This window comes from Dromiciops gliroides, chromosome 4 (genome assembly GCF_019393635.1).
Source record: "Dromiciops gliroides isolate mDroGli1 chromosome 4, mDroGli1.pri, whole genome shotgun sequence".
Taxonomy (NCBI): domain Eukaryota; kingdom Metazoa; phylum Chordata; class Mammalia; order Microbiotheria; family Microbiotheriidae; genus Dromiciops; species Dromiciops gliroides.
In genome coordinates, this window is record NC_057864.1 from 233,645,253 (window position 1) to 233,670,930 (window position 25,678).

At 50.8% G+C, this 25,678-nt stretch overlaps 4 protein-coding genes across 4 annotated transcripts; 1 reads left to right on the forward strand and 3 right to left on the reverse strand.

The window, feature by feature from the left end:
• The first annotated feature begins 2,083 nt into the window (after nt 1–2,083).
• On the forward strand, nt 2,084–10,061 carry ACADVL (acyl-CoA dehydrogenase very long chain). Its single transcript, XM_044000184.1, has 20 exons — nt 2,084–2,262; nt 2,472–2,535; nt 2,899–2,967; nt 3,063–3,135; nt 3,230–3,294; nt 4,237–4,371; nt 5,245–5,389; nt 5,769–5,898; nt 6,042–6,167; nt 6,518–6,716; nt 7,496–7,600; nt 8,198–8,284; nt 8,461–8,523; nt 8,675–8,776; nt 8,862–8,959; nt 9,042–9,114; nt 9,213–9,285; nt 9,375–9,447; nt 9,528–9,603; nt 9,686–10,061. The coding sequence occupies exons 1-20, from the start codon at nt 2,201–2,203 to the stop codon at nt 9,824–9,826; spliced, it is 1,959 nt and encodes a 652-aa protein (XP_043856119.1). The 5' UTR covers nt 2,084–2,200; the 3' UTR covers nt 9,827–10,061.
• Nucleotides 10,062–10,142: 81 nt separating this feature from the next.
• On the reverse strand, nt 10,143–17,673 carry DVL2 (dishevelled segment polarity protein 2). The gene is made up of 15 exons (XM_044000183.1): nt 17,193–17,673; nt 15,123–15,192; nt 14,631–14,776; nt 14,368–14,477; nt 14,047–14,182; nt 13,844–13,934; nt 13,573–13,642; nt 13,293–13,432; nt 13,131–13,207; nt 12,777–12,844; nt 12,439–12,567; nt 12,146–12,277; nt 11,865–12,044; nt 11,180–11,398; nt 10,143–11,060 (listed from the first exon to the last, which is right to left on the reverse strand). Exons 1-15 carry the CDS (start codon nt 17,387–17,389, stop codon nt 10,630–10,632), a joined length of 2,196 nt encoding a protein of 731 aa, XP_043856118.1. The 5' UTR covers nt 17,390–17,673; the 3' UTR covers nt 10,143–10,629.
• Nucleotides 17,674–18,202: 529 nt separating this feature from the next.
• On the reverse strand, nt 18,203–22,219 carry PHF23 (PHD finger protein 23). The gene is given in 6 exon segments (XM_044001987.1): nt 18,203–19,025; nt 19,193–19,511; nt 19,513–20,037; nt 20,548–20,640; nt 20,832–20,863; nt 22,158–22,219. Coding segments are annotated over 6 exon segments (1,218 nt in total). The 5' UTR covers nt 22,192–22,219; the 3' UTR covers nt 18,203–18,810.
• Nucleotides 22,220–23,321: 1,102 nt separating this feature from the next.
• Nucleotides 23,322–25,571, reverse strand: LOC122754026 (GABA type A receptor-associated protein). Its single transcript, XM_044001991.1, has 4 exons — nt 25,346–25,571; nt 24,330–24,408; nt 24,026–24,144; nt 23,322–23,636 (listed from the first exon to the last, which is right to left on the reverse strand). Exons 1-4 carry the CDS (start codon nt 25,433–25,435, stop codon nt 23,571–23,573), a joined length of 354 nt encoding a protein of 117 aa, XP_043857926.1. The 5' UTR covers nt 25,436–25,571; the 3' UTR covers nt 23,322–23,570.
• Between the last annotated feature and the right edge of the window lie 107 nt (nt 25,572–25,678).

A 25,678-nucleotide genomic window follows, 5' to 3' on the forward strand; every position in this document is an offset into this window, starting at 1 on the left:
ACGCAAGGAGAAAGGCATAGAGCTGTCAAGAAAAAAAGATGAAGGCAGAGGGAAAAAAAATAATGGAACTGACTGGATTTCTTGGCAGGGGCAATGGTATGGTGGGGAGCACCTGTGAGTGGGAGGGGACCCTGAAAATATTCTTGAAGCAAAGGGGGTTGGGGAGGAGGAGAGGGAGATAAAGAGGGATTAGGAGGCAGGATTCTGAGTCCCTGGCTGCCTGCAGTGGGGGAGCTGATGGCCCTGGCTTCTCTTTGGGGTGGTTTTTAGAAGGCAGGGATGAAATGTGACTATGTCCAGAACTCTACAGGGCCAGAAATGTGAGAAGCAGAAAGAATAAGGGAGGGATGTAGAGAAAAGTGGCTACTGTAGGATGGAACACAGATATTCGGTCAATGGCATCTCTGGCTTCTGGCTTCCAGGACGCAGGGCTCAGCACTCCTACCCTAGAACTTAAGTTTCTTGCCCCAGTTTAATTCTATTATTTCTTTTCCTTCTGTTGCCACGCCCAATTTCCCTCAAAGACAGATTTCCCTTAAAGATAAAGGTATTTAGACCCTTACCCCAAAGCCCTTACCAGACTATCACAGACAGCAGCTTCATAATAATCCAGGATATCTGTCATAAGGAAGAAGTGTGAGTTGCCCAGTCATCTGGTTCTACGCACTCTGGCTTTCCCTACTCTCTTGAATACCACTACCACTATCACCCTTTCCCCTAATCCACCCTCCCAGGGATCCAGTAGTTTTAGTCCCTCTGCTACTCACCCAGCAGAGCCTGGAAGAGGTCACTGTGCAGCACTGCAAGGAGGTGGGGTGCCCATTGCAAGAGTGGGGGAGCCAGCAGCCAAAGGGCCGATCTAGGGACTGGAGAGATGAAGACAGGATTATTGGAGTGGAGACACAGAGAAAGACATTGAAACAGAGATAGGGTATGACCTAGAGAGACATACCCTAATCCCTTCACAATCCTCCTCCATCCCTCTGTCCCTCTCACTCTAGTCATGAACAGAGTAATCCCATAGTCCAAGCTTCTACAGACCCCTAGAACTCCAAAACCTCCCCTCCAGAACCTCTGTCTCTAACCTCCTGGTTCCCTTGGCATCTCTCTCTCTCTCTCTCTCTCTCTCTCTCTCTCTCTCTCTCTCTCTCTCTCTCTCTCTCTCTCTCTCTCATTTAAACTCACTAATCCATGAGGATTTGAGTTAAGCTGCCTTCTCCACCTACCCAGATTGTTAAGTAATGTAATTACTCTTTCCCAAATCCTTAGGCATCCCAACTCCCTTGTGTTCTTGCCGTCTACCTAACCCCAACCAGATATATTTGTGACATTATGGATGTCCCACTTAGTGGGGAAAACAAGAGAGGAAGGTAGAAGGTAGGGGTCCTCTCTGGAGAACACTGCAGCAGAAAGAACAAGGAATGACTAGCACTTTTCCCTTTAGGCCTGACTCATATGGAAACTACAGCAAAAGAGATTCAAATTAGACTCGGGAAAGACATTAATTTAGAGCTGGAAGAAAATGGGTTGCTCAGTGAGGAGTAGGTGTTGCTTATGGGAACTTCCTGACACTCTCTTCTCATTTCCATCTCCAATTCCAAAGCAGAAAAGGTGATGTGGAAGTGTGTGTGTGTGTGTGTGTGTGTGTGTGTCTGTCTGTCTGTCTGTCTGTCTTGGGTGTGAACAGGGCTGTTTCAAGGAAAGAGACTGAATAGCTGAGCACTTCTGACCAAGCCTCTCAGACAAGATCACTCTAAGCTTAGATTTATTCTTCTCATCTCCAACCAACTAGGATGTCCTCTCTCCTGTCTTAAACTACATCCCTCTAATTTTAGCTTGTTTCCTTCTCTCTAGCCCCCATCCCTTTCCATTCCATCTCATCCTTTCCTGCCCTTTACAAGACATAGATGAGAGAAGGGGCCCAAAGGAAACACTTGCATCCAATATTAAGGCAAGAAGAGCCCAGGTGGAATGGAGAAAGAACCTAAGAACCACATCTCCCAGCATGCCGTAGGTGCGATAAGCCCCGCCCACCTCCCCAGTTGTATTATGGGTGATGAGTCAGGGGTAGGGCAGGGCAGGGGCTGGACAAATCTATGTAACAGAAGGGGGGAGGAGAAGTGGAAGGTCAGAGTCAAGAGAGGAGGTACATTTGGGAGCCACAGGCCAGGCAGGAGGCACCGAGGAGCCGGAGATTAAGATGCAGGCTGCAAGAGTGGTCCACAGGGTGGGCCTCCAGCTGCTGAGGCAGGGGAGGGCCAGGTGAGTGATGAGGATAGGGGGGCCTGGGGGAGGTGGGGCAGGAGCTGAGCCACAAAAAGGCAGGAAGGTCTCCTCCATCTAACATTCTCAGGGCCTCTGGTTCTGAGGAGGTGAATGAAGAGTCAGCGTGGGACAAGGGTGGCAGCTGGGAATTTGGGGGGATAGGGTAAAAGGGGTCCCTAAATTAATCTCCCTACCCCCTTGCCCAGCCCCCAGAGCTGTTGTTCACTTTTGGGTGCGAAGGCTGCTCGTAACTACGCCAAGGCCACAGAGGTAAGTAAGCTTGCAGGGTGTGCTGGGCTAGGCTGGGCTGTGTGAGAGGTTGGGGGCTCCCCCTGGCTGCCCGCTGGGAGCAAACTGTTCTGAGTCACCTGCTCCTGTATGTGGCCCTGAAATTGGGGGAAAGGTCACAGGGAGAAATTAGGCTAAAGGTTACAGAATCTGTTTTGCCCCACCTATCCCTTCTTACAAACTCCTCTCCTTGCTTTGGAAGCCTCTAATCTTCTACTTCTCCCTTCATAACGACCCAGATCTAGAGTTAGAAGGACTCTACAAGGCCCCAGCTTCCTTATTCCCTAGTCTCCACTCCGGTCCCTGCAGCTCCCAGTATTTTATTTATCTTTCCCTTCTCTATAGGTGGCATCGGACCAAATGGGCTCTGTTTCTTCAACAGCCTCAGCAAAGGACAAAGATGCCCCCAATGAGGTACCACCCGAGTTGAGTGATGTGGGGGGAGTGGGGCAAGTGCTGGGGGAGTATTGCCTTTACTTCCTGACATTTGCCCTTTCTTCCTGCCCTAGGAGTCCAAATCATTTGCTGTAGGGATGTTTAAAGGACAACTTACTACAGAGCAGGTGTTTCCATACCCTTCAGGTATGCTGGACTCCTCTGCTAGGAGGCAGGTAGAGGAAGAAGGTGAGCTTTCTTAGGGTGTTGTCCAATCTAACCGACTCCTTGACTTTTATAGTGCTGAATGAGGATCAGATGCAGTTCCTGAAGGAGTTGGTGGGGCCGGTGTCTCGATTCTTTGAGGTGAGGGCTGGGGATGAGGGTGGCAAGATGGTGGTTGGATTAGTTATGGGGAGGATGGTTGTCATCTTGTTTTTACTAGTGGCTTACACAAAGGCAGAGATGGCATGCTTACCAAATTTGTGGATAAGCTGAATCAGGGAGGTACAGCTAACATGTTGAACAATAGAATGAGGATCTACAAAGTTTCCAACAGGCTGGAAAGAGCTACTAGGTCTAGGACAACATTTAATAGAGAAAATTGTTGGGTTCAGAGAGTCAGCTTCATGAGGATAGGATAGAGGATGCATGACTAAGAAACAATTTGTATGAAAAAGATCTAAGGGCTTTAGTCGACTACAAGCTCAGTACTAGTCACCAGGGGAATATGGTGGCCCAAAACCAGACCTGATCATTGGAGAGAAGAATAGGAAATATAACATCCAGAACCAGACCCTGCTGTGCTCCACCCTAAGTCAGCCCACATCTGGAATTTAGTACTTAATTCTAGGTTCTGTGTTTTAGAAAGGACATTGATACATTGATAAGCTAGAGTATAACCAGAAGATGGGGCCGGGGGGGGGGGGTGTCTAGAGGACAGGAAACCATGTCACATCAATATAGTTGAAGTAGGGATTGGTTAGCTGCCAGATGAGATTTTTTTGAGGGGCAGGGGGACATGTAATGACTGTCTTCAATTTGTCATTATACTAAACTTGACACACCTCAACAAACATAAGCATTTCCATGCATAAAGAACAGAAAAAGAAGATTTATACATGAAACTGCAAGTCTATTACATGTTGCTTGTTTTTGTAAGTCTGTAGGAAATGCAACGTGTTATGTATGCCAGGAGTGTTTTTGAGGGGCTTCTGGTATCCAAGTGTGAGTTGGCCTAGATGGCTTCTGAGACCGTCTCCAATGTTGAAGATTTTGGGATCTTGTGGCTTTCTCTCTTCTATCTAGGAGGTGAATGATCCTGCCAAGAATGACAGCCTAGAAAAGGTGGAGGACTCCACCATGGAGGGGCTAAAGGAATTGGGAGCCTTTGGGCTCCAAGTGCCCTCTGAACTGGGGGGTGTGGGGCTTTGTAACACTCAGGTAAGGCTTTTCACCCTATCCTTACCCCATTCCCTAACTCCTCCATATGTCTATACTACCCTCTGTGACTATGACCTCTTCACTCCTATGCCTCAAAAAGGTCCCATACGTTTCTTAAAGATAGCTTTTCTGTCCATATGCCTTCCTTATTTCCTAAGGGGAGACTCTCCTTGGGAAGGGGCTTTGTGAGGCCTGAGGCTCTTTTACCCCTGAGATGAGATGCTGAGGTAGGATGGTTAAAAGTGAGTATGATCGAGGGCAGCTAGGTGGCGCAGCAGATGAAGCACCGGCCCTGGATTCAGGAACCTCAGACACTTGACACTAGCTGTGTGACCCTGGGCAAGTCACTTAACCCTCATTGCCCTGGAAAAAAAAAAGGGAATATGATCCCTGGAAATGATCCAGTAATGCAGCTCGTGACATGAAGCAGAGGGAAGAGGTGCCTCCCACAGTTGCCCTTCCCTCTCCGTTCTCCTCAGTACCCTAAAGCTGTCTTCTTTTCCCTAAGTTCCTTCTTAGCCTGGAATCTCAGTCCTTTCTCTGCTTCAGCTAAGATCATAGGATTGTAGGTTTTGAGCTGGGAAGGATTTGGGGTCCCTTTTTCCAACCCTTTCCAGGTGTCCTCAGGCCTCTCGGTCCAGACTGAGGCTCTTCTCAGAAGCCTCATCTCTCTCCTCCTTCTGGTCCCTCCAACTAGCTTTAAGCATAATTTCACAAGTTTAGGCCAAATCATATTTGTCTTCTACCTACCCCTTGTTGCTTTCTGTCATGTGTTCTCTTCCTAGCTAGTCTGGGTTGGGGGGACAGGACATATAATATTTGGTTGCTGGCCCCAGCCAAACCAAAGCTAAGGCCCAGTCACTTCCCTACCAGTATGCCCGCCTCGTGGAGATTGTTGGGATGCATGACCTAGCTGTGGGCATCGTTCTGGGGGCCCATCAGTCCATCGGTTTCAAAGGTATTCTACTCTTTGGCACTGATGCCCAGAAGAAGAAATATCTCCCCAAACTGGCATCTGGTAGGTGAGGCCTATAGAAAGGTTCGAAATTTGTTCAGATGGAATCAGAGTTTTAATAGCCTTCCTCAGAGGGAAAATGGCTAGGGACTCATCTTTGGGGTAGGGGATGGGGTCAGTGGGATTTGAAGGGGTCAAAGGCTGGATATTCCTGGGGATAGAGCTCTAGGTAGATAGAGGGTACATAGGACTGTTGGCATTTTGGGGGTAACACTAAAACCAATGGTGACTATGAGATGAAGTGAGGTGACTGTGGAAGGATGAAGGGCCCAATGAGGGAGTTATTGGGGGGTCATGGCTGAGGACTAAGGGCGTATTGGGATTTGGAGTGGGGTTGCATGGTCCTCTTTCCATAATGACCTTTCTCCTTCTCCCCTGACAGGAGAGAACTTGGCAGCTTTTTGTCTAACAGAACCCTCAAGTGGATCTGATGCAGCTTCCATTCGAACTACAGCTGTGCCCAGCTCCTGTGGAAAGTACTATACCCTAAATGGCAGCAAGCTCTGGATCAGGTGATTAGCCCCAGCCTCTTTGGCTAGACCCCACATCTCTATCCTCTCTCATCTTATGCTGTGCCTGGCTCCCCTCTTCCCTTGATGCCTCTACTTCATCTACTCCCTTTATCCTGATCCCATGCCTCCCCACCATTCCACAGTAATGGGGGGCTGGCAGAGATCTTCACAGTATTTGCCAAGACACCAGTGAAGGATGCATCCAGCGGGGCAGTGAAGGACAAGATCACAGCTTTCGTGGTAGAAAGGAGCTTTGGAGGAGTCACTAAGTGAGTGTGGAGGGGAGGGGGCAAGGGAGTGAAGGGAACAGGGTTGGGAAAATAAAACCTAATGGAACCTGGGCACCCAAAGCCAGTTTCTCCTTTCAAGCATGCTGGAAGTTGTAGTTTCAGCACAATATTAAGTCAGGGTAGATAGGCAGGTTGGAACTGTCCCCTCAAGATGCTGAGAACCAATACTGTCTTAGTTGCTCACCTAGCCCCATCACCAATCTCATTCTGAGAGTTATAGAGTTCAGGCCCTTTCATGCAAGGGACTATATAGTTTTGTCTCCACAAGATGGTGCCCCTGCTTTTTCTAATCTGTCAACTTCCCTTTTTCCCATTCTGTACCCATGTAGTGGGCCCGGTGAGAAGAAGATGGGAATCAAGGCTTCCAACACAGCGGAGGTGTACTTTGATGGGGTGCAGGTTCCTATAGAGAATGTGCTGGGGGAAGTTGGAGGTGGTTTCAAAGTTGCAATGCATATCCTCAACAATGGAAGGTTTGGCATGGCTGCTGCCCTTGCTGGCACCATGAAGAGCATCATTGCCAAAGCAGTAAGTCTCCCAGCATCCATGATCTGCCAGTTTGGCCAAATTTTTCTGTCCCTTCCAAGTCTGTCAAAATGTCCCTTTTAGGTTTAACTTGAATGGAGCTTCCTGATATCTTTGGTCAGTCCTCTCCTGCCTCAAAGAGTCCAAGTGCCTGGAATCAGCCCTAGCTTTCTTGTGTAGAACTCTGTGGCTGCAACTTTAGCAGGAAGGGGAAAAGGAAATAATAAGCATTTATATAGCGCCTAACATGACCCAGGCACTGAGCTAAGCTCTTACAAATATCATCCCATCCTCAAAAGAACCCGGAGAGGTAGATGCTATTTTTTTTTTTTTGTGAGGCAATTGGGGTTAAGTGACTTGCCCAGGGTCATACAGCTAGTAAGTGTCAAGTGTCTGAGGCCAGATTTGAACTCAGGTGAGGTAGATGCTATTATGATCTCCATTTTCCAGTTAAGGAAACCTGAGGCAGACAGAGGTTAACTGACTTGCCTGGGGTCACAAAGCTAATGAGTATCTGAGGCTGGATTTGAATTCAGGTCTTCCTGACTCCAGGTCCAGTATTCTATCTACTGTGCCACCAACTGTCTCTGTATACCCTGACCTCCATAATGAGAGACTTTCTGCCTGTTCATTAGATCTCATCCCTTAATCTTCTGGTTTGGAAGCATGAGTGGACAGGTCCAGAAAAGGGCCAGGGTGAGACTTGGGTCAGGGAATAATATTCTTGGGTGTGTATATGTAATTGTTCTTTAGGATTCTAGTGTACCATGTCTTTGCCCCAGGTGGATCATGCTGCCAATCGCACCCAATTTGGGGACAAAATCCATAACTTTGGGTTGATCCAGGAAAAACTGGCTCGGATGGCTGTACTGCAATATGTGACTGAGGTGAGAGGCTCTCCCTCTCAAAGGGCATCTACCGATCCCCTTCCTGGGACACTGTGGCCTAGCCAGCTTCAGCCACCCCTTAGACCAGCATCCTGCACTAGGCCAAGAATTAGAATTGGATTTGCTGAGGATAGAGAGGCCAAAGGTATATGAGATTGTCCTTCATGGATCCCCTCCTGCTTTGGAAAGCCATGGACAAGAATTTAAGAGGGGCTTTTGAAATGGTGAGAGGCCCTGATTCTGTAAACTTGTATTCTGATTATTCTGATGTGCAGACTGAAGAGAGATGGTGACCCTGTGACCCTCTCCAGGGTTAGAAAGGCACCTAAGAGGGGTGTGCCTTTCACTAGAGCCTTGGTTTTCTTCCTTTGGAAGTTAAGTACAATTCTTAATAAACCCTGGTATGCTGATTTATATGGGTCCAAAATTGCCTACCACCCCCTGGGAATTGTAATTTGGCTTGTCTCCAGATTTACTTTGTTAATGGGACTTATTTATCTGTTGGAGGGGAGTAGATGGGTTAAATATTGTTTGGTTTGGGAGATTTCAGAGATGACCCTTGTCTCTTCTCTCCTGCCCCCAACCTTTTTGTCTCAGTCTATGGCATACATGGTGAGCTCCAACATGGACCAGGGATTTAAGGACTTCCAGATAGAGGCAGCCATCAGCAAAATCTTTGGCTCGGTGAGGTCCTGCGATGTGCTGGTTGAGGAACAATGGGAGGGAGGGGAAAAGAGGGTCCTCTAGGGTGTAAAGGCTGAGCTGGGTATGGAGGGTGGGTTAGCAGGACTAAGGTATAGAATGGGCCTGGGTAGGGTAAAGCTGGCTCTGACCTTATCTCCATCTCTCTCTACCTTCAGGAAGCAGCATGGACAGTGACAGATGAGTGTATCCAGATCATGGGTGGCATGGGCTTTATGAAGGTGGACATCCCTGAACTCATCCCATAGGGGGTCTATGGGTGGAGATGGCTTGAAGCCATGACCAGGACCTGACTGGGGACAAATTGGGTGGTTTTAGGGTGGGAGGAAATGGTCCCAGCATTCTGACTACTGCCTATTTTCCTGCCTGTAGGAACCAGGTGTAGAAAAGGTGCTTCGAGATCTTCGTATCTTCCGAATCTTTGAAGGGACAAATGACATTCTGAGACTGTTTGTGGCCCTTCAGGGATGTATGGTGAGAGAAGAATTGTGGAGAAGAGGTAGTGGAGCGCTGTGAATGTAGGGACTTGTTACTATATTTCTCCCTCTGCCCCAAACAGGACAAGGGAAAGGAACTCACTGGTCTTGGTAAGGCTCTGAAAAATCCTTTTGGAAATGCTGGCCTTCTGCTAGGAGAGGCAGGGAAGCAGTTGAGGCGGTAAGAAGGTGGGACTCAGCAGAGGGGAACGGGGAAGCTCAGGACTTGAGTGGGAACTTGCCTTACAGTATCCCTCCTCCAGCCGGGCAGGTCTAGGCAGCGGTCTGAGTTTGAGTGGTGTTGTCCACCCAGATCTGAGTCGGAGTGGTGAGTTGGTGAGTAAGGGATTTAAGGTAGAGGGATGACTGTGGTGAGAAATTTTGGGGTATGTGTGGACCCCCCTCACCCCTTATGCCTCTTCCCCCTTCTCTAGGCAGTAAGAGCTCTGGAACAATTTGCCACAGTAGTAGAGGCCAAGTTGATAAAGTACAAGAAGGAGATTGTCAGTAAGTAAGACACCAAGACTATTCCCCAATCCCCTCTAATTGTCCTTAGCTTTCCACAAGCAGACAGACTCCCTCTATCTCCCCTCCAGATGAGCAATTCCTCCTGCATCGATTGGCAGACAGCGCCATTGACCTCTATGCCATGGTGGTGGTACTTTCTAGGTAAGAAGAGGCTTGCCAGCTCTGGGGCATGCTGTAAGGTGGATCTATTCCATTCTTTCTTACCATCTCTCCCACTTCAGGGCCTCCCGATCTCTGAGTGAGGGCCACCCTACAGCCCAACACGAGAAGATGCTCTGTGACACCTGGTGTATGGAGGTGAGGGCTGAGTGTTGCAAGAGAACAGGGGTTAGGGAAGGTGCAATGGCCGTTCCCCATTCATCGATATGTTTTCTTCTAGGCAGCAGCCCGGGTTCGGGAGACCGTGGCCAGCCTACAGTCAGACCCCCAACAACACCAGCTCTTCCGAAACTTTAAGGGCATCTCTCAGGCAATGGTGGAAAAGGGAGGTGTGGTTACCAATAACCCCCTTGGCTTCTGAACACCCTCAAACTCTTTTCCACACTATCCCATATGTGCCTTTTCTTTGGCCAAAGCTAGGGTTCTCATTTCATCCCTACCTCACACCAGCCAGGTCCTTGAGAGAGGGGCTTTGAGCTGAAGTGACCATGCCTGTTTATCTCCTCTTCCTGGGGAGGGCTTAAAAATCTTTATTTCTGCCTTGACAATGGGTGAGTTTCTCTTCCACAAAAAAGTAAAGATTTTAACACGGAAAATCTTGTGTGAGATTTCTCTCCAAATCCCATTCCCTTTTTGGAGCTAGTCTTACCAAAAAAAAATAGCCAGACTCAATAGGATATTCCCATCTATTGCTTTATTTAGGGTTTTATACACAAAAGTCTAAAATAAATAGCAATACAGGCAACTACGGAGTCCTTGCTTTGGGGCTCCCGAATTCTAAAGGCAGGTGGAAATAAGGTTCCCCACAACATCCCAACCTTTTCCTACTCCCCAACTATTTGGGTAAAGACAAAGAAGATGGGGAGGGACTGTCACAGGGCTACTTCATTTGAGAAAAATATCTTTTTTGTTTTTTTAAGTATCAAAAAGTATAAGAAAAATGTACCTTTTCCCCTCATCCCCCACTAAAAAAAGTTTATTATATAAAATATCCTGTAACCCTAGGAAGAGGGTCAGATCAGGCACTGTTGGCAACATCTTGGCTGGGTTAAGTCACAAAAAAATGTGTTGGACTTGATAGTGTCCAGTGGCAAAAGTGAGTCTTGGCTACAGAAATGTGAGGGGAAAGAGCTACTCACATGCTAGGAATTAAAATCCAAAGTCCTACATGACATCCACAAAAAACTCACTAGGGTTGCCCATGGCCAGGTGGAAACTCTGTCGGCTGGCAGTTAGCTCAGGTGGCACAGAGCCCAGGTCACGAACAGGAGGTGCTCCAGGGGGTTGAACTGCCGGGGGTGGTGGAGGAGGCATCATAACCACCATCATGGGGTTATAAGGTAGGGCCACACCAGGGGGTGGCCCATAGGGATGGAGATTAGGGTGAGAACGAAGGCTGTTGCTGCCCCCAACTAGGCCCCTGGGAGGAGGTGGGGTGGCGTCACCAGAATCCCCACCCCAGTGGAGGCTGCCACCTCGACTTGATGGCTCGGATTCACTACCGCTGCCTGACTTGGACTCTGGGCCTCGCTCTTCTGGTCTCCCGGTCCGTCCTATTCCCCCATCACTTCGTGTAGACCCACTGCTCCGGCTTCCTGGGAAGAGGGGGTGGAATCACTTGGAACAAGCACAGAAACACTGGACATTTCCCCTTGGTTAGCTCCCTTGGTTCTATCTCCCCAGCCACCCCGAGCCTGCTTGATGTACAACTTACCCTCACTATGCTGGCTGCCGGCACTTCCCCCTCCATAGCTGTAGGATGAGAGCTCATGGTAAGGGGGGGGCTGTGGGCTGTAGGGATGTGGGGCTGGGTACTGGTAGGAGAAAGTAGGCAGCAGGGGCCAGGGTGTGGCCCCAGGCAGGGGAGCCAGTGTGTCCTGGTCAGAAGCACCACTTGATCCATCATTATCATTCAGAGACAGGTTCACAAGGTCTGAAGGGAGGGAGAGAACACCCTGGTTCAAGAATCTAAGATCTTCAGCTTCTGTGCTAGGGAGAGCTGTTTTTTCAAGGGCATCTTAGAACTGGGATGGTTGGGAGACTAAGGGAGGACTGTTCTGCAAGTCTTAAGTTTTTCAAGGCCCCTTTGACAGGAGAAGAATTAGTTTTCATAGCATTTGGAGCTGGAAAGGATCTTATTTTTAGAAACAAAGAAACTGGCCTAATAATTTATCCACTCTCATAGGTTTGAGTGAGCAGAGCTGGGATTCAAACCTAGGCCTCCATGTCCAACATTCCATGTGCCCTATATACTGTATATCTCCCCTCCACCACAACCCTGAATCAGAGAGTGAGGCTTGTGGTCTGTCTGTGAGGGCTAACAGCTGAAGCAGGGCTTCTCAATCAGGGAGGATTGAAGGCTCTCAGGTCAGGAAGTGGGAAAGGGAGGAATGTCTTACAGCTTTCACAGCCCCCACTCAGGTCCCCGAAGACATAGTAACACTGTTCAGAAAAGGTGATCTTGTTGACGGTGTGCCGGATAAGGCCTGCCTTGAGCAACCCACTGGCATACTTCCTTGCCTCCCGGCGCTCAGGAAACCCCTCTACATGGTGGTAAAGCCAGTCCACTACATCTGAGCCTGTTTCAGACAAGGATGCAGAAGGGTATCACAAAAGGCCATGTGGACCCCAACTCCTCCAGCCAGCCTCAGCCCTACCTTCTGGTGTTAGCCCTCCTTACCCAGAAAGGCATTGGGAATGGTTATCTTGAGCCACATTCGATCCCGGACCTCCAGCCCAGACTCAGGTGCTGCCATGGCCTTGGTCACAGATGCCATGTCTGTGTGTATAGAGAGGCTACGACCTTCACAGCCTGAGGGGAAAAAGCAAAACAAAAACATACTCACTGAGGACAAGGAACAGGACCCATCTCTCCTGGGAGGAAGAGAATATGCTGAGGACATAAGAGTCAGAAGAACATAAGGTGGCCAAGAGCTCTGAGATCAGGGCCTTGTCTTCCCTTGTTGGGCTTACCATCAGGCAAAGAGGAGCCCGAGGTTATGGTGCTCATGGAAGAAGAGCCTGGGTAGGCAGGGAAGGCACCAGTGAGTGCTGCCGAATGAGAGACCCAGGCAGCAGGGTCGATAGGCTGGATTGGCTCGTCTTCGGGAGGGGGGGGGGGGGGGAGAGAGGGAAGAATACAACACAAGATTAGAATCCAGAATTGGATTGTTTCACTTTCCAGACCCAGGCATTGGACCCACCTCCCCTGTCTCCTCAAAGACTTGGAATTCTTCTAGTTTGCCCTGTATCCCTAAGCCACTGGTTTTTATGCCCTCCCTCTAACCCCCAAAACACAAGAGGTCACCCACTTCGAGGGAGCGTGAAGTAGGCCTGAGGCGAGGGATCCCAGCACTTGGCCACTGTTAACACAATGGGGCTGTAAGGGAGGAAGGGCTAGTCAATAGCAGGCTGGATGGTAGTGGCACAGAAGGACAGAGCATGGGATAGGGCAGGTGAGAGAGACACTAGAATGGGAAATTAGAGCAAAAGGATAAGGGAGGAAAGGAGGGCTTTAGGGGAATGGGCTACAGAAAGAGGAAGGAGAGAGCAGAAAGATGAGATGGGGGAAGGAAAGGCCAGGTGGGCAGAAAGGGGAAGAGAAGTACCACAAGAAAGGAGCCAAGAAGATGACAAACAGTGAAAGGTCTGGTTCTTCGCCTCACCCAGGCTTGTGTACAATCTCTCTCAGCACCCGTACGGCATCATCATTACTCATGTTCTCAAAGTTCATGTCATTCACCTGAAGGGGAGGGGTCAAGAGAATCCAGGTGAGAGGGAGGCTGAGGGTCCCAAGGAAAGGGGAAAACCTGTGCTACTATGCACACCTGCAGCAGCATGTCTCCTGGTTCAATTCGCCCATCTGCAGCCACAGCACCGCCCTTCATGATGGAGCCAATGTAGATGCCGCCATCACCACGTTCATTGCTTTGGCCCACAATGGAGATGCCCAGGAAATTGTACTTCTCTGTGGAGGCATTTTGTTTGGCAGTTTGATTGCCCATCCCTTAAAGACCCCGATGACCAAGCCCCAATAAACAGCCACTACTTAAGTCCCAGCAATCTACCTCCCGACCTAGGATCCCAGACTTCCAACTGCCCCCATACCCATGTTGAGTGTGACCGTGATGATGTTGAGAGACATGGTGGAATCTGTTACACTGCTGAAGGATGAGGTCTGTGGTGGGGAGGAAGTCAGGACATTGAGAAAGTTTCATTTCTTTCTGGAACTAAGGTGTCCAGCTCTATAACCTTTATCCTCATCCCCTTGCTCCCCTTCCATTTCGACCAGGCCTTATGCAGACCCAGTTTCTCCATTTCCCAGTTCTACCCATTAGTTTCCCTCAGAGACTCCCTCAGAGGTGTCTGGCCACATCACCCTCTCCAATCTCGGTGGTCGCTGTTTCCTCCTCCGTCGGTGTCTTTTTAAGAGTCGGGAGGCACTGCTCTGCTCTGTGGAGCTGCTGAACCTATTAGGGATAATGTGGGCAAAAAAGGGAAGCAGTAAGAGGGGTCACCTCAGGGAAGCAAGGAGTGTGTGTGTGTGGGGGGCAGAATAGGAAAGGGAGACAGAAACCATACCTGCTCATGGTATCATCCTCATCTGAATCTCCCAGGCTGGTGTTCTCTAGCTCACTGGTTAGCAGAGTAGAGGAGCTCTCATAACCAGCCAGGTGTCGCTCCAGGCGGGAAGAACCATTAGGTCGATGGCCCCCACCTAGGCAGATAGAGGGACTTAGGGGACTAGACTTCTGCTCCAGGGAGATTCAAAGTCTAGCTGCCAGTGTCCTTGGTTCTCACTTCCCCACCTTTCACTGTTCCTATCCCCTTGGGGACCTGGGTGTGCAGACTGCACAAACCATGCCTCCTTTTCTCAGAACTTAGGAGTGCAATTGTCCTCACCAACATGATCGATGCTCTCTCTCCTCCTAGACCGCTCCCGTCTCAGTGATATCACTGACTCTGTTTCTGTCTCAGGCTCCAAGTTCTCTCGGCTACTAGATACGTTAGGGCTAGAAAAGGAATGGACTCAGGGAAAGAAGTAATGGTGATGGGATCCCTCCTAAAAGCAATAGATATTAGCTAGCCCCAGAATCAGACTAGAACCCAATCTGTTCTCTCCCTCCTTCCCACTCCCATCACCAACAAGACTCCCCAGGACTCACTGGAAGGATGGAGGCCTTGAGTCCCCAATGCCGCTAGTCCTCTCAGGAGGGAGGGGAGGCAGTGGTGGGGGTGGAGATGAGGGTTCTGGCCGAGGTTCAGGGGCTGGGGGGGCATTCTCTGGCTGTGGGTTATCTGAGGACACAAGCTACAGAGGTGGGGAACAGGGATGGAAAGGGAAAAGTAAGAACAGAGTAAAAGTTCTGGTGGGAAAATGACAGAAGGGAGAGTGAGATGAGGCTAAGGAGAACCAGGAAGGGGATCCAAGGTAGAAGAACAAAAACAAAACCTGGAAACCCCAAGAAAGAATGGTTAAAAGTAGGGCTTATGAGACTGAAAAGCTGTTTGGAAAGAGGGGAATAGGAAAATCTGAAAGTCCCTAGGCAGGGGCAGGGGTAAAGGCAAATTAGTGAGCAGGAGTTCCTTCTAAGGAAACTGTTGGGGGCCGATAATGTGAGAGGCCCCCTGCCCCCCCCCAGCCCAAGCCACCTTACCCAAGAGACCACCCTCCCATTGAAGCAGGGCAATCGGGCATTGTCATCTGAAATCTCTTCCTTCACCACTCTGCAAGGAGATGGGAATAGAGTCAACAGTGCTAGATGAAGCCCTGCATTTCAAAGGTTCTACTTTTGTTTGTTTGTTTTTTTTTAGTGAGGCAGTTGGGGTTAAGTAACTTGCCCAGGGTCACACAGCTAGTAAGTGTTAAAGTGTCTGAGGCCTGATTTGAACTCAGGTCCTCCTGACTCCAGGGCCGGTGCTCTATCCACTGCACCACCTAGCAGCCCCACAAAGGTTCTGCTTTTGAACATTTCAGCCTTCTTTCTGAGCCCCTCCTACTTCGAGTGGGGAGGTGTGGGGGATCCTTTAAAGACTGTTATTTGCCCTCCTCACTCCTTCAAGTTAACAACAGCCCAGCTTCTCATCTCCCTCTAGGAATCCCCCTAGTAATTTTTCCTACCTACTTCCTTTTCCTTTTTTTTTCCTAGAATTTTTTGGGGGGCAGAGCAATGAGGATTAAGTGACTTGCCCAGGGTCACACAGCTAGTAAATGTTAAGTGTCTGAGGTCATATTTGAACTCAGGTCCTCCTGAATCCAGGGATGGTATTTTATCCGCTGTGCCACCTAGCTGCCCCCCCCCCTTTTTTTCAACCCAAATTAGGACCTTGGCTGGAATTCTAAATGTTTCTTGTGTCTACTTGTAACTCCTTAACTTAACCTTCAAGAATCACCCACCCAAGCTCACCAAAACTATTTGCCTGAGGGAAGCTAGGTGGCACAGTGGATAGAGCACTGGCCCTGGATTCAGGAGGACCTGAGTTCAAATCCGGCTTCAGACACTTCACACTAGCTGTGTGACCCTGGGCAAGTCACTTAACCCTCATTGCCCAACAAAAACAACAGCAACAAACAAACAAAAAAACTATTTGCCTAACCTCAAGGCATTGTCTGTCTACCCCGGTTAGGTAAATATGGTCCCTCTTTCTTTTGCCCCTACTTTGCCTTCTCCAGACACCAAGCTTTTCCCTCTCAAATCCACAATTCTCCCTGATTTCCTAATTCTGTTCCAGTGGGAGTCTAGACTGATCCCATTTACCCCCATTACCTTATGGCACTTATGTCTGGAGCCTTATGTCCAGTCAGTGAATGCTCACCCCACTCTAGAAATCTTTTCAAATATATACTATCTACACGTGGATTTCTGTCTGTGTCTAGGTGAGCACCCTATGAGATTGTCCAAGGGTGAGGACTGTGTCTCTCCTGGCGGCAGGGAAGCTAGCTCCTCATTAGACCCCAAACTCCAAAGGAATGACAACTCTCCCTTTTTGATTTCCCCAGCATCAAGTACTATACAATGCCACCAGAGGAAGGCCCACCAATCCTCCAATGACCGAATTTCTCATCCTTCCTTCCCTCTGAAGATGCAGGCTTTTACGACCACACCTGCACAAGGATAAAACTGATTTTGCCTCCTAACTGAATATCCCCCATCACTTGCCTTTCAGTTTAGTATGTTCACAGCCCAAACCATTCTCTCCCCAGGATTAGCTCCATCAAAGTCTCGGCTCCTACCAGGATAAGGAAACATTCCCTAGCTTAATCCTTAGTATATCGCCTTCCTCGTCATCGGAATAGCTTACCTTTACACGGCACTTTTTGTTTTAACCGATCTAGTTGGATCCTGACAATAAGTGTGAGAAAAGTAGTGCAAACATCGTCACCTTGGAAGTCAGTGTGGAGAAAGAGCCAGACTCCAAGGCTAGAGAGCTGGCTTCTATTTCTGGCTCTGACACTTAAATATCTGTGTGACTCTGGGCAAAGTCGCTTAACCTCTCAGTATCGGAGATACGCTGGATTATTTCTCGACCTATCCTCCCAAGGTTCTCGGAGCCCAAGTGCCATCTAGCCCCAGTTTTACAAAGCGGGAAACGGGGATGAAAGGACCTTCCCGAAGACGGGGCTCGTCCGACCGGAGAAGAGGCAGCGGCCCTTGGAGCCGGAGCCCGCGCCAGCGCCGCCGCCACGCCTCCCGGCCGCTCGGGCGGGCCCTGGGCCCCGCGCTCACCCGAAATCCTGGTCCATTGACTTGAAGTAGTACTTGGCCCCGGCGGGGCGCTGCAGGACGCTCTTAAAATCTCCCAAGGTGATGCGCTCGGCCGGGACCGGGATCTTGACCAGGTACGGCGTCTCCTCTTCGTCCAGATGGTAAATCACCTTCGTCTCGCCAGCCCCGCCGAGTCCGGCGGCGCCGCTGCCCGCCATGGTCCCGCCCGCGTCGCCCTCCCCGCCTCGAAGATCCCCCTCCTCTCTCCTCTCCCACCAGACCGAGCCCAGTCGTCGCCGCCGCGCCTGCGCACACGAGCGCCCGGCCGAGCCAACCGAACCCAAGCGGGCTAGGTGAGGGGGGGAGGGGGCGGAGCCCAGGCCCGCTCCCCCCCCCACCGGCCCCGCTCACACCTTCAAAGCGGACGCCTTCTCGGCCCTTCTCCCTCCCACTGAAACCCCTCCAAGCCAGCCCCACGCCACACACTTCCCACCGCCGCCCCCTCACGTGACACGGCGCGCCTCACTTCCGGCTTCTCAGCTCCCCTCGGTCACGTGAGGACTCCCCAGCCTCTCTGCCCACCCACGGTGCTGCTGTCCCTTCCCCAGAAAACTCCCACCCCCTCACTCTTCAGTCTCCCAATCCCCAGTCAAGAGTCCCGCCCCTAAAATTACCTCCAGCTCACTTAAGTCCAAGGACCGAGACAATTCACCTTCCTTCAGACAACCAGCCCTCTTGTACTTGTGTCCCCATACATCCTCATTGGGTCCCCCACCCCCACCCCAGAGGCAAGACCCTCCTTGAAAGTTGGCTGCTAGGGACTTCCCCACTTATGGTCCAAAGAATTATACCTGAGTGCCTAAACCAGGAGCCCTTAAAGAGCATCTAAGTCTTTTTCATTTTATGAGTAGGAAACAGGCCAGATCTCAGTATTTGAGGGGCAGGGGAAAACACATGATCTAGTCCTGCTTTCCCTTCTCTTCTATACCAGACACATATCTTCCAAGAAGGAAAGCCAAGGGTCACAGGGCTATAAACACAAAAGAGCCCACTTTGTTTTATTTACAAACACGCTGTATGTACAAGCAGCTGGCCAATATTATTAAAACAAAGAAGTGGGTAGATGATAGAAATATCACCTGTCCCACACAAAAGACAGAGACCCATGTGTTACCTTCCTTTAGGCCACCAGAGCCAAAAGGAGGTTTTCAAAAGGAAAAGAAATGGGAAAGGGGGTTCAAGAAAATAAAAGAGTCCAAACAAATGATGAAAGAAAGGGGTGGGCAATGCTATATTACACTAGAGGTATAGACAACTGCCTCACCCCACCCTGATTCCAACCCTAGTCTGGGCTGGTGGATATGGGAGTAAGCAGGGTCAAGTGATAGAACAGTGAAGGGATGAAGTAGGGAATCTTAGGAACAGGAACACCTTCCGGTTCAATGGGTCAAAATTCAAGTCCTTAAAGGCTTTAGGAAATGACCCATTCATTCCCAAGCAAGCCTTCCTTGAGAATTTCCACCCCATAATGGGACAGTGTTCAAGTCCCAATGGATCAGTGGCAACATAGGGACCCCATCTCAGTGATGATGTCTCTGTGAAGAATTCCAACTTGAAGTAGGAGAGGTTTGGGTGGATCCTAGGGCTCTCCAGGCTTCGAGAGACCACCGGACCGACGGGCCTCTGGCCGCAACTCCTTGCACTTCTGGCAGTAAAATATGTCAGGGACGTTGGTCTTCTTAATCTTAGCACATGAAAGATGGATCCATGTTCCACACAAACTGCACTCAATCATGGGCCTCCCTGCAAAGGGCTTCTGGCAATAACAGGTGATCAAGTCCCATGAGTCATCGCCTGGGAGAAGGGATGGTTGTGATCAGGTTCTGCTGAGGACTCAAGTCTACAGAAATGCAAGCATGCCCCCATCCCAAAAAACCCACTCCCTTTGGGGACAAAAGTACATGCCCTTCTCTATTCCCCCCCTTTCTCCCCAGTGTACTTCCCTCAAATGCCCTTCTTACCTGATTCTACCATGATGTCCTCATCCATTACCCGCATCTCACCCTCACTGGAGCTCCCATCCCCATCCTGGCTCGTCTCGGTGCTCCCCACTTCCTTGGCTTCACTCTCAGGAGGGATACCTCCTGGGGGGGTGGAGGTGAGGGGCCGGGGGGCTTCAGGGGGTGGAGGGAGTACAGAAGCTGGGGCCTCACCCCCACAACTGCCTGCTACTGCTGTCACTGCTACCATTTCGTCGTCTTCCTCCTCCTCCTCCTCCTCCTCCTCTTCTTCAGAGTCTGTGTCACTGGGAAGAGCTCGAGGGGGCCCAGAAGGGGGGGGGTCGATCCCCCCTCTCCGGCTTTTTCAACTTTCGCTTCTTACTCTTCTTTATTCTCGATCTCTTCTCACCATCTGCAGGAGCTGACCGGGGTCTCCGAAGCACTCCAAAGCTTCCTCCCCCACCTGGCCCCAACTTTCGGTTCTTTCGGTCCTTTTTTCGTGAGGGTTGAGGGAGATCCTCCTGGGAAGCAATGACAGGGGTGAGGGTAGTAGGGGGCCGAGGGGCATGTGTTGGGGGTGCAGGGACCAGAGGGGGTGCCACTTTGGGTCCATCCAGATCAAAGAGAGAGTCCTTAAGCTTCATCTTCTCAAGCAGTGTAGCATTGTCAGAGGCCTGCAGTCGAGGAAAGGTGGGCCCTGGTGGAGGGGGGCCTGCTTGCGCAGCCCGCCTCTTGGAAGATTTAGCCTTTTTGACAAAAGTCTGGATGGTTCGAAGGTCTGAAGGGGCTGAATCCCAGCCATCACTATCTGCAGCACTTTCTCCCCGAAATGGTGAACTAGAGCCAGAGGCTGGCCAGTCACTTTCCTAGGGGTGGGTGGGAAGGGAGGGTAAGTGTTGGTGCTCCCTTTCAAAGTTTCAACTCCATTCCCCACACCTGCAGACACATCAGACTTAACCACACAACCAGGTACTAGACCAGCTATCTAATACACTGGGCCTCTTGCACAGTAAACTTCTCCAAGCCCAATTCAGACATCTAACTCACCTTCTTCCAGCAAATGCCAACAATTCAGCCCCTAAAACAACCAGTCCCAAACACCTCCATGAAATCTCTTGTCTCTAGAACCCCTATCCATTATCCTAACCTTAATCATGATGATACTAATAATAACTATTCATAGTACACAGAACTTGCAGAGTCCCATCTTCAGATTCACCTATCCATTTTATTCCTCATAACCTTTGAGATTTCTAGAATTACTCCTGAACTCCCCCCCTTTACCTCTCTCATCTCTCTAAATCTTACTTTAGCCTTCCCTCCCTTTCCCCTCATCCAAATCCTTCGTGTCCCATCCCCAAGACCATTGTCCCTACCTCTTTGCTGGAGGGAATGTAGCCAGCATATGCCAAGACAAAACTGCAAAATTTGTTGAAATCCTCAATTGTTCGCCTTCGTTTTTCAGGGGGCTACAGAAAAAGGAAAAAAGGGGTGGGAGTAGGGTGTGGGTGCAGGAATCAGACATGAGTCCTCAAAGTGCACAGTGGTCCAGAAGCAAAGTTCCCCTGAAGAGAGGTAGAACTGGGGTAGAAGACCTGGGAGAATCTTACGTGTGGTTTTCTAAGGGGAGCTTAGGTTGGAGTAGGAAGGGAAATCTCACCTGGGCCTCTGGCTTCAGGTTTGGAGGAAGATCTGAAAAAATCAATAAAGGAGCCGAGTCAAGGGACTGGAAAAGTGTACAGGTTTCTTTCCCCCAACATTATTACTCTTTAAGGAACCTACCTCTCTTCCACTTTGCTAACTAATCTTCCCAATCCCATTACTGGCATTCATTCATCTGCCCTCCCATACTGATGTTTCTCCAGGTTCTATTCTACTTCTTTCCATTGTTACCCTTTCTGGTCCCAAGGGCCCCTAACTCCTCCTTTGCCCTTTATACTGGGCTCCCATTGCCCATCCATTGATTGGGACACTCCCACACACCATCAGGTCCTGAGCCCCACTACTCTTACTCTCTGGGTTCTCTTTTCAGACCAGTTCATGAAGAATCCCTTGTTCCCACTTCTCAAAGCTCTTAGTAAGTTTAGGTTGGCTTCATTACACCCTCCTCATAATCAGTCCTCAAGACCTTGTTCTCAGGCCTGGACATGCGGCTCAACTCCCCCAACTCAATTAGATGGTCCCCCAGGCCCTATTCTGATTTGTAGATCTTCTGCTCAGTGTTCTGCCCATACTCTATCACTACTCCCAGGCACAATACTTCATACCCCAAAACTCTCCACTCCAACCTTCTCCCAGTCTCTGGCTTCTCAGCCTAGGGGGAAGGGGGGAAGGGAGGCCCGCCCTCAGGCTCATCCGTTTCCAGCCTCTTCTGCCGCTCCCTCCAGCCCATTTTCTCCCAGCCAAACTGCCCCCTTCCTACTAACTCCCAAACAAGTCTCCAGTTCCTGGTCCTCATGGCTCTTCCAGCCCCCACCAATCAACTCCCCGGCTCCAGCTCCCCAGCCACCCTTCCCCTCCCCCAGCAGTTCCCTGACTCCACAGCACCCCCCCCAGCAGTTACCCAGTTCCACAGCACCCCTCCCCCGCAGCAGTTTCCCATCTTTTCTCTTCCCGGCCGTCCCCCCAACTAACCTGGATCCACAAGCTCCCCAAATTACCTGGCTCCGTACCCCCAATTTTATACTACTTCGCAGTCACTTCCCATTCTTGAACCCCAAACTGTACCCAGATCCATAGCAAGTCCCCTTCCTGCCCGAAAAGCAGCTCCAAAAGGCCGTTCCCCACAGGCTGCCCAGCTCCCCCGTTCTGGCCCAGTCCACGGGCTCTCTCTCACCCCCTCCGAACGTCCGACCTCTTCCTCCAGTTCCTTCAGCCTCCGCTTCCCGGTCCTAGTATCCCAACTCATCACCCCCTCCCCCGGGCCCCTACGGGGCTCCCCGCCCCCCAAGTTTCCCAGTCACCAACTCCGGGTCCCCGGGCTCACCTTCGGGGCTGGGCTCCGCCATGGCTTCCAGCATCGCCACCGCACCGCCCCTCCCCCCCACCCCCCACCCCCAGACTCCCGGTGCTGTCTCCGGTGCCTCTACAGTCTTCCACCCTCCCGAGACTGTCTCAACCCTAACCCCAACCCAAGTTCGGGTTCCGTCCCGCTACCCTGTCTTCTTCCGAGCTCCTCTTTCCCCTGTGGTTGAACCGCCAGGCTCCTGCCGCCTCCCGCACTCCCGGACCGGACCCCCCCCCCACCCCCCCGCGTCGCCGGCCGCCTGCTCCCTACTCCTCCCCTCCCCCTTCCTCTCCGCCCTCCGCCTCTCAGCGCGCAATGCACCACGGGGCGCGTAGTCCTGGTTTATGTAGCTGTACGTGGACAGCGAAGGCCAGCGTTACTACAATTCCCAGCAGTCCTAATCCCTGCGCAGGCGCACCACTTTCCCCTCACTCTCCAGTGGCGGGGAAAGGAGGAGCTAAGGGGTTGGGGGGGAAAGGACCGCATGGGCTGCCGGGAACTGTAGGCTGGGCGGGACCGTAAAGAGAAAGGAAGAGAGAAACGTAGCTTCCGGCCACCTTACCGCCTCTCTTTGCTACTTCTCGACCACTAGTCAAGGGCGCTTCCGATCAGGCGGAAGTAGAGACTGCTGGGAGACATGATTCCCGTCTAAGCTCGGGATAACGCGCTTTCCCTTTAATCAGGTATAATAGGCAAAGGCCCCCTCCCACACAGAGATATTCTCACACTACTCGTGTTAAATGTGGAAGTAAGGATATTTTTCTCTAAACTAATTCCAAGGCAGAAGAATCGACCCACCCTTCCCACTGTGATGAGCATAGGGGAAGGGGGCAGGTGAAGATGGTCCCATTTCTCCCTTCATGGGCCCCACAACGGCGAAGATCAGAAAAAGGGCAGGAAACAAAGCAGTTAAGTTGGTGGTTTCTTTATTGATCTTCTCCACCCCCAGCCCCCTCCCACCCCTCCACCCCTACCCCGTGGGAGGGAAAATGAAAGGGGTGGAGGAGAGGGGAGGAATTGTAGGAACCCAAGTCCCTTGGGGAGTCTGGGAAGGAACAGAAACCAAAACAATCAGTGAGTGAGACAAAAAGAAAAAGGGAAACAACCAAGAAGAGATTGGGGGAGGGGAGAAGAGGAGGCAGAAAAAAAGAAAATAGAGACATTGGGGGTCCCCTCTACCCTTGCCCTCCCCAACCCCAGCCAGAATGGGCTGAGGGAAAGAGAGTCTTAAACATTGCAAATTGCAGGTCCTGACAGGTGGTGTTGTTTGTCTTCCAGCAGGGGGAAGAAACTGAGGAGAATGGGGGAGGTGGGGGATAAGGAGAGGAAGAGACAGGGGAACCCTCACTCTTCTTAGAGAAGGGCCCCCCCACCCAGGGGCGGCAGGCAACTTCACAGACCATAGACACTTTCGTCGCTGTAGGCAATGTATAGAAAGAAGTCTTCTTCATGATGTTCCTAGGGGTAGGGGTACAGTGTTGGCATGTAGGTAAGCCTGCCCATCAGTAAGTCAAGTTCCTTAGAGACCCATATATCCCAGATTGCTCCAGGAAAGTTGATCAGAATCATACCTAACAGTTGTTGAGACATAGGACTCTGAAAAGAATAGCTAATGGCTGCCCTCAGCCACAAGACTAATCTAAACTTTTTCTGCCCACCCTTTTGGCAAGCAAACTGTAATTTCCTATTGACTTGTAAGGATTAGGGCCAGCCTTGAGTGGGAAGCCAACTAGTTACCCAACCACCAATGGTACTTTCTCTGCAATTTTACCAGAGCTAGGAAAGGAGTTGTTTCCTTAAAGCCCTTTCAGAGTTTTCCTCCCACTATCTCCCCCCCCCCTTCATACCTGGTAAAGCTGGCCCATAGTGGCGCTGGTGGGTGGAATGACATTGTTGACAAAGAAAAATAGGGCATCCTCAGCTCGGAGATGAATTCGCTTCCGGATCAAGAAGTAGAACTGACCGACTATAAGGAAAATTGGGAGTAGGGGTTGTAGAAAAATAAAGTCATATTAGAGAACAGTGTAAGGTTTCAGGGGCACATAGTAAGGAGTTGTCTACTTTGTGCCTCTAATCGGAATTCACTCCTGCCTACCATCTCCCCGACCACCAGTGCCACCACCATGGATCAGTTTATTCAGTGGTTCCCACCTGTGAGATCAGAAGGCACCAGGTATTTCTTCTTGTCCAGGTCACCTATCCGGGCCTTGGGAGCCTTCTCCACAATTACCTGGGGGGGGGGGGGGGGGAGGAAGAGAGCACATAAGTCAAAAGACTATTATTAGAATACTATCATTGTGCCTACCAGATCAAGCATTTCCTCCCCTCACTCCACAGCTTCCGCATAAACATTCAGAAATATGATCTTTCCTCCCCTGATAGCTATATTCTTGAAGGCCCTGACACTGGGTGGGGGTGCCTTAATGGTAAAAGGACACTCTGACCCCATTTTTTTCTGTAGGCTTCCCAGCAATTAGCATCTAAAAGTGGAATGGAGTTAGTGAATCTCCATTTGAAGGAGCAAGAATTAAATGATCAATTGTCAGAAGTAAAAAATATGTTAATAAATGTTAAAATTGCAGATGGGATTCTGTTCATTCAGGTATAAGTTGGTCTCAGTTCCCTTTTAACTCCATTCTGTATACCAGATGTCCAATAGCCAATGATCCTCGATGGGAACCCTTGTGATCCTATTAGAACCTAGATCCTTTAGAACAATTTCTTAGAATAGAGAAAGCATAGCTTTAAAGATCTCCAGACATTTCTATTCTCCATCCTGGAACCCTGGAAGTTTGTGTGAAATAGGTAAGGACCTCAACTCATACCAACTCCCACCGATTCCCTAATATCTATCTCCCCTTCTTAAAAACTCGATTCCCCTCCCTCCTATCTCTCATTTTCGTCTCCTAAACCACACCCCCAAGCTAACGCCTCCCCTGCCGCCCTTCCCAGCTCTCCGGGGCTGCCTCTACAGATGGGGGAATTCCCTTTCCGACCCGGGAAGGCCCCGCAGCCTCAGGCCTCCCACAGCTCCAAGCCCTGCGCATCCCTAGGCGCCCCCGCAGCTGCGGGGAGCCCCCTGCTCTGGCCGTACGCCTTGACATGCACAGCCTGGCTTCGCCGCGGAGAATATAACGTCCGCCCTGCCCCGCCGCGCCCCGCCTCACCGGGACTCGGTCGGGATACTTCTTGCGGATCTTCTCGCCCTCAGAGCGGCGCTTCTCGAACGGGTGCTCCTCCTTGTAAACGAACTTCATCCTCCCAGGGACCGGGCCGGGATGGGCTGAGGGGAGCGGGGGAGGGGGGGGCGGACGGGGCCGGGGCGGGGGGCGGCGGCGACGGAGACGGACGGCCGGGCGGGTGAACTCACTCGGCGGAGCGATCTCTGCGACCTGCGCCACTTCCCTATTCACCAACTCCGCCCCGCTTCCCCCGGCCCCACTGGGAGCCGCCCAGTCGCCCTGTATACGCCAACGGCGCAGGGGGGGCGGGGCCTCCTA

Coding starts and splice junctions, on each gene's coding strand:
- ACADVL (XM_044000184.1), top strand. CDS start 2,201: ATGCAGGCTGCAAGAGTGGTCCACAGGGTGGGCCTCCAGCTGCTGAGG. Junction 7,601..8,197: donor TACTGCAATATGTGACTGAG/GTGAGAGGCTCT, acceptor TTTTTGTCTCAG/TCTATGGCATACATGGTGAG. Junction 9,115..9,212: donor TGAGTCGGAGTGGTGAGTTG/GTGAGTAAGGGA, acceptor CCCCTTCTCTAG/GCAGTAAGAGCTCTGGAACA.
- DVL2 (XM_044000183.1), bottom strand. CDS start 17,389: ATGGCGGGCAGCGGCGCCGCCGGACTCGGCGGGGCTGGCGAGACGAAG. Junction 14,777..15,122: donor ATGGGAGGGTGGTCTCTTGG/GTAAGGTGGCTT, acceptor CCACCTCTGTAG/CTTGTGTCCTCAGATAACCC. Junction 13,208..13,292: donor CAGGAGACATGCTGCTGCAG/GTGTGCATAGTA, acceptor CCTCCCCTTCAG/GTGAATGACATGAACTTTGA.
- LOC122754026 (XM_044001991.1), bottom strand. CDS start 25,435: ATGAAGTTCGTTTACAAGGAGGAGCACCCGTTCGAGAAGCGCCGCTCT. Junction 24,409..25,345: donor AGTATCCCGACCGAGTCCCG/GTGAGGCGGGGC, acceptor CCCCCCCCCCAG/GTAATTGTGGAGAAGGCTCC. Junction 23,637..24,025: donor CTATGGGCCAGCTTTACCAG/GTATGAAGGGGG, acceptor CCCTACCCCTAG/GAACATCATGAAGAAGACTT.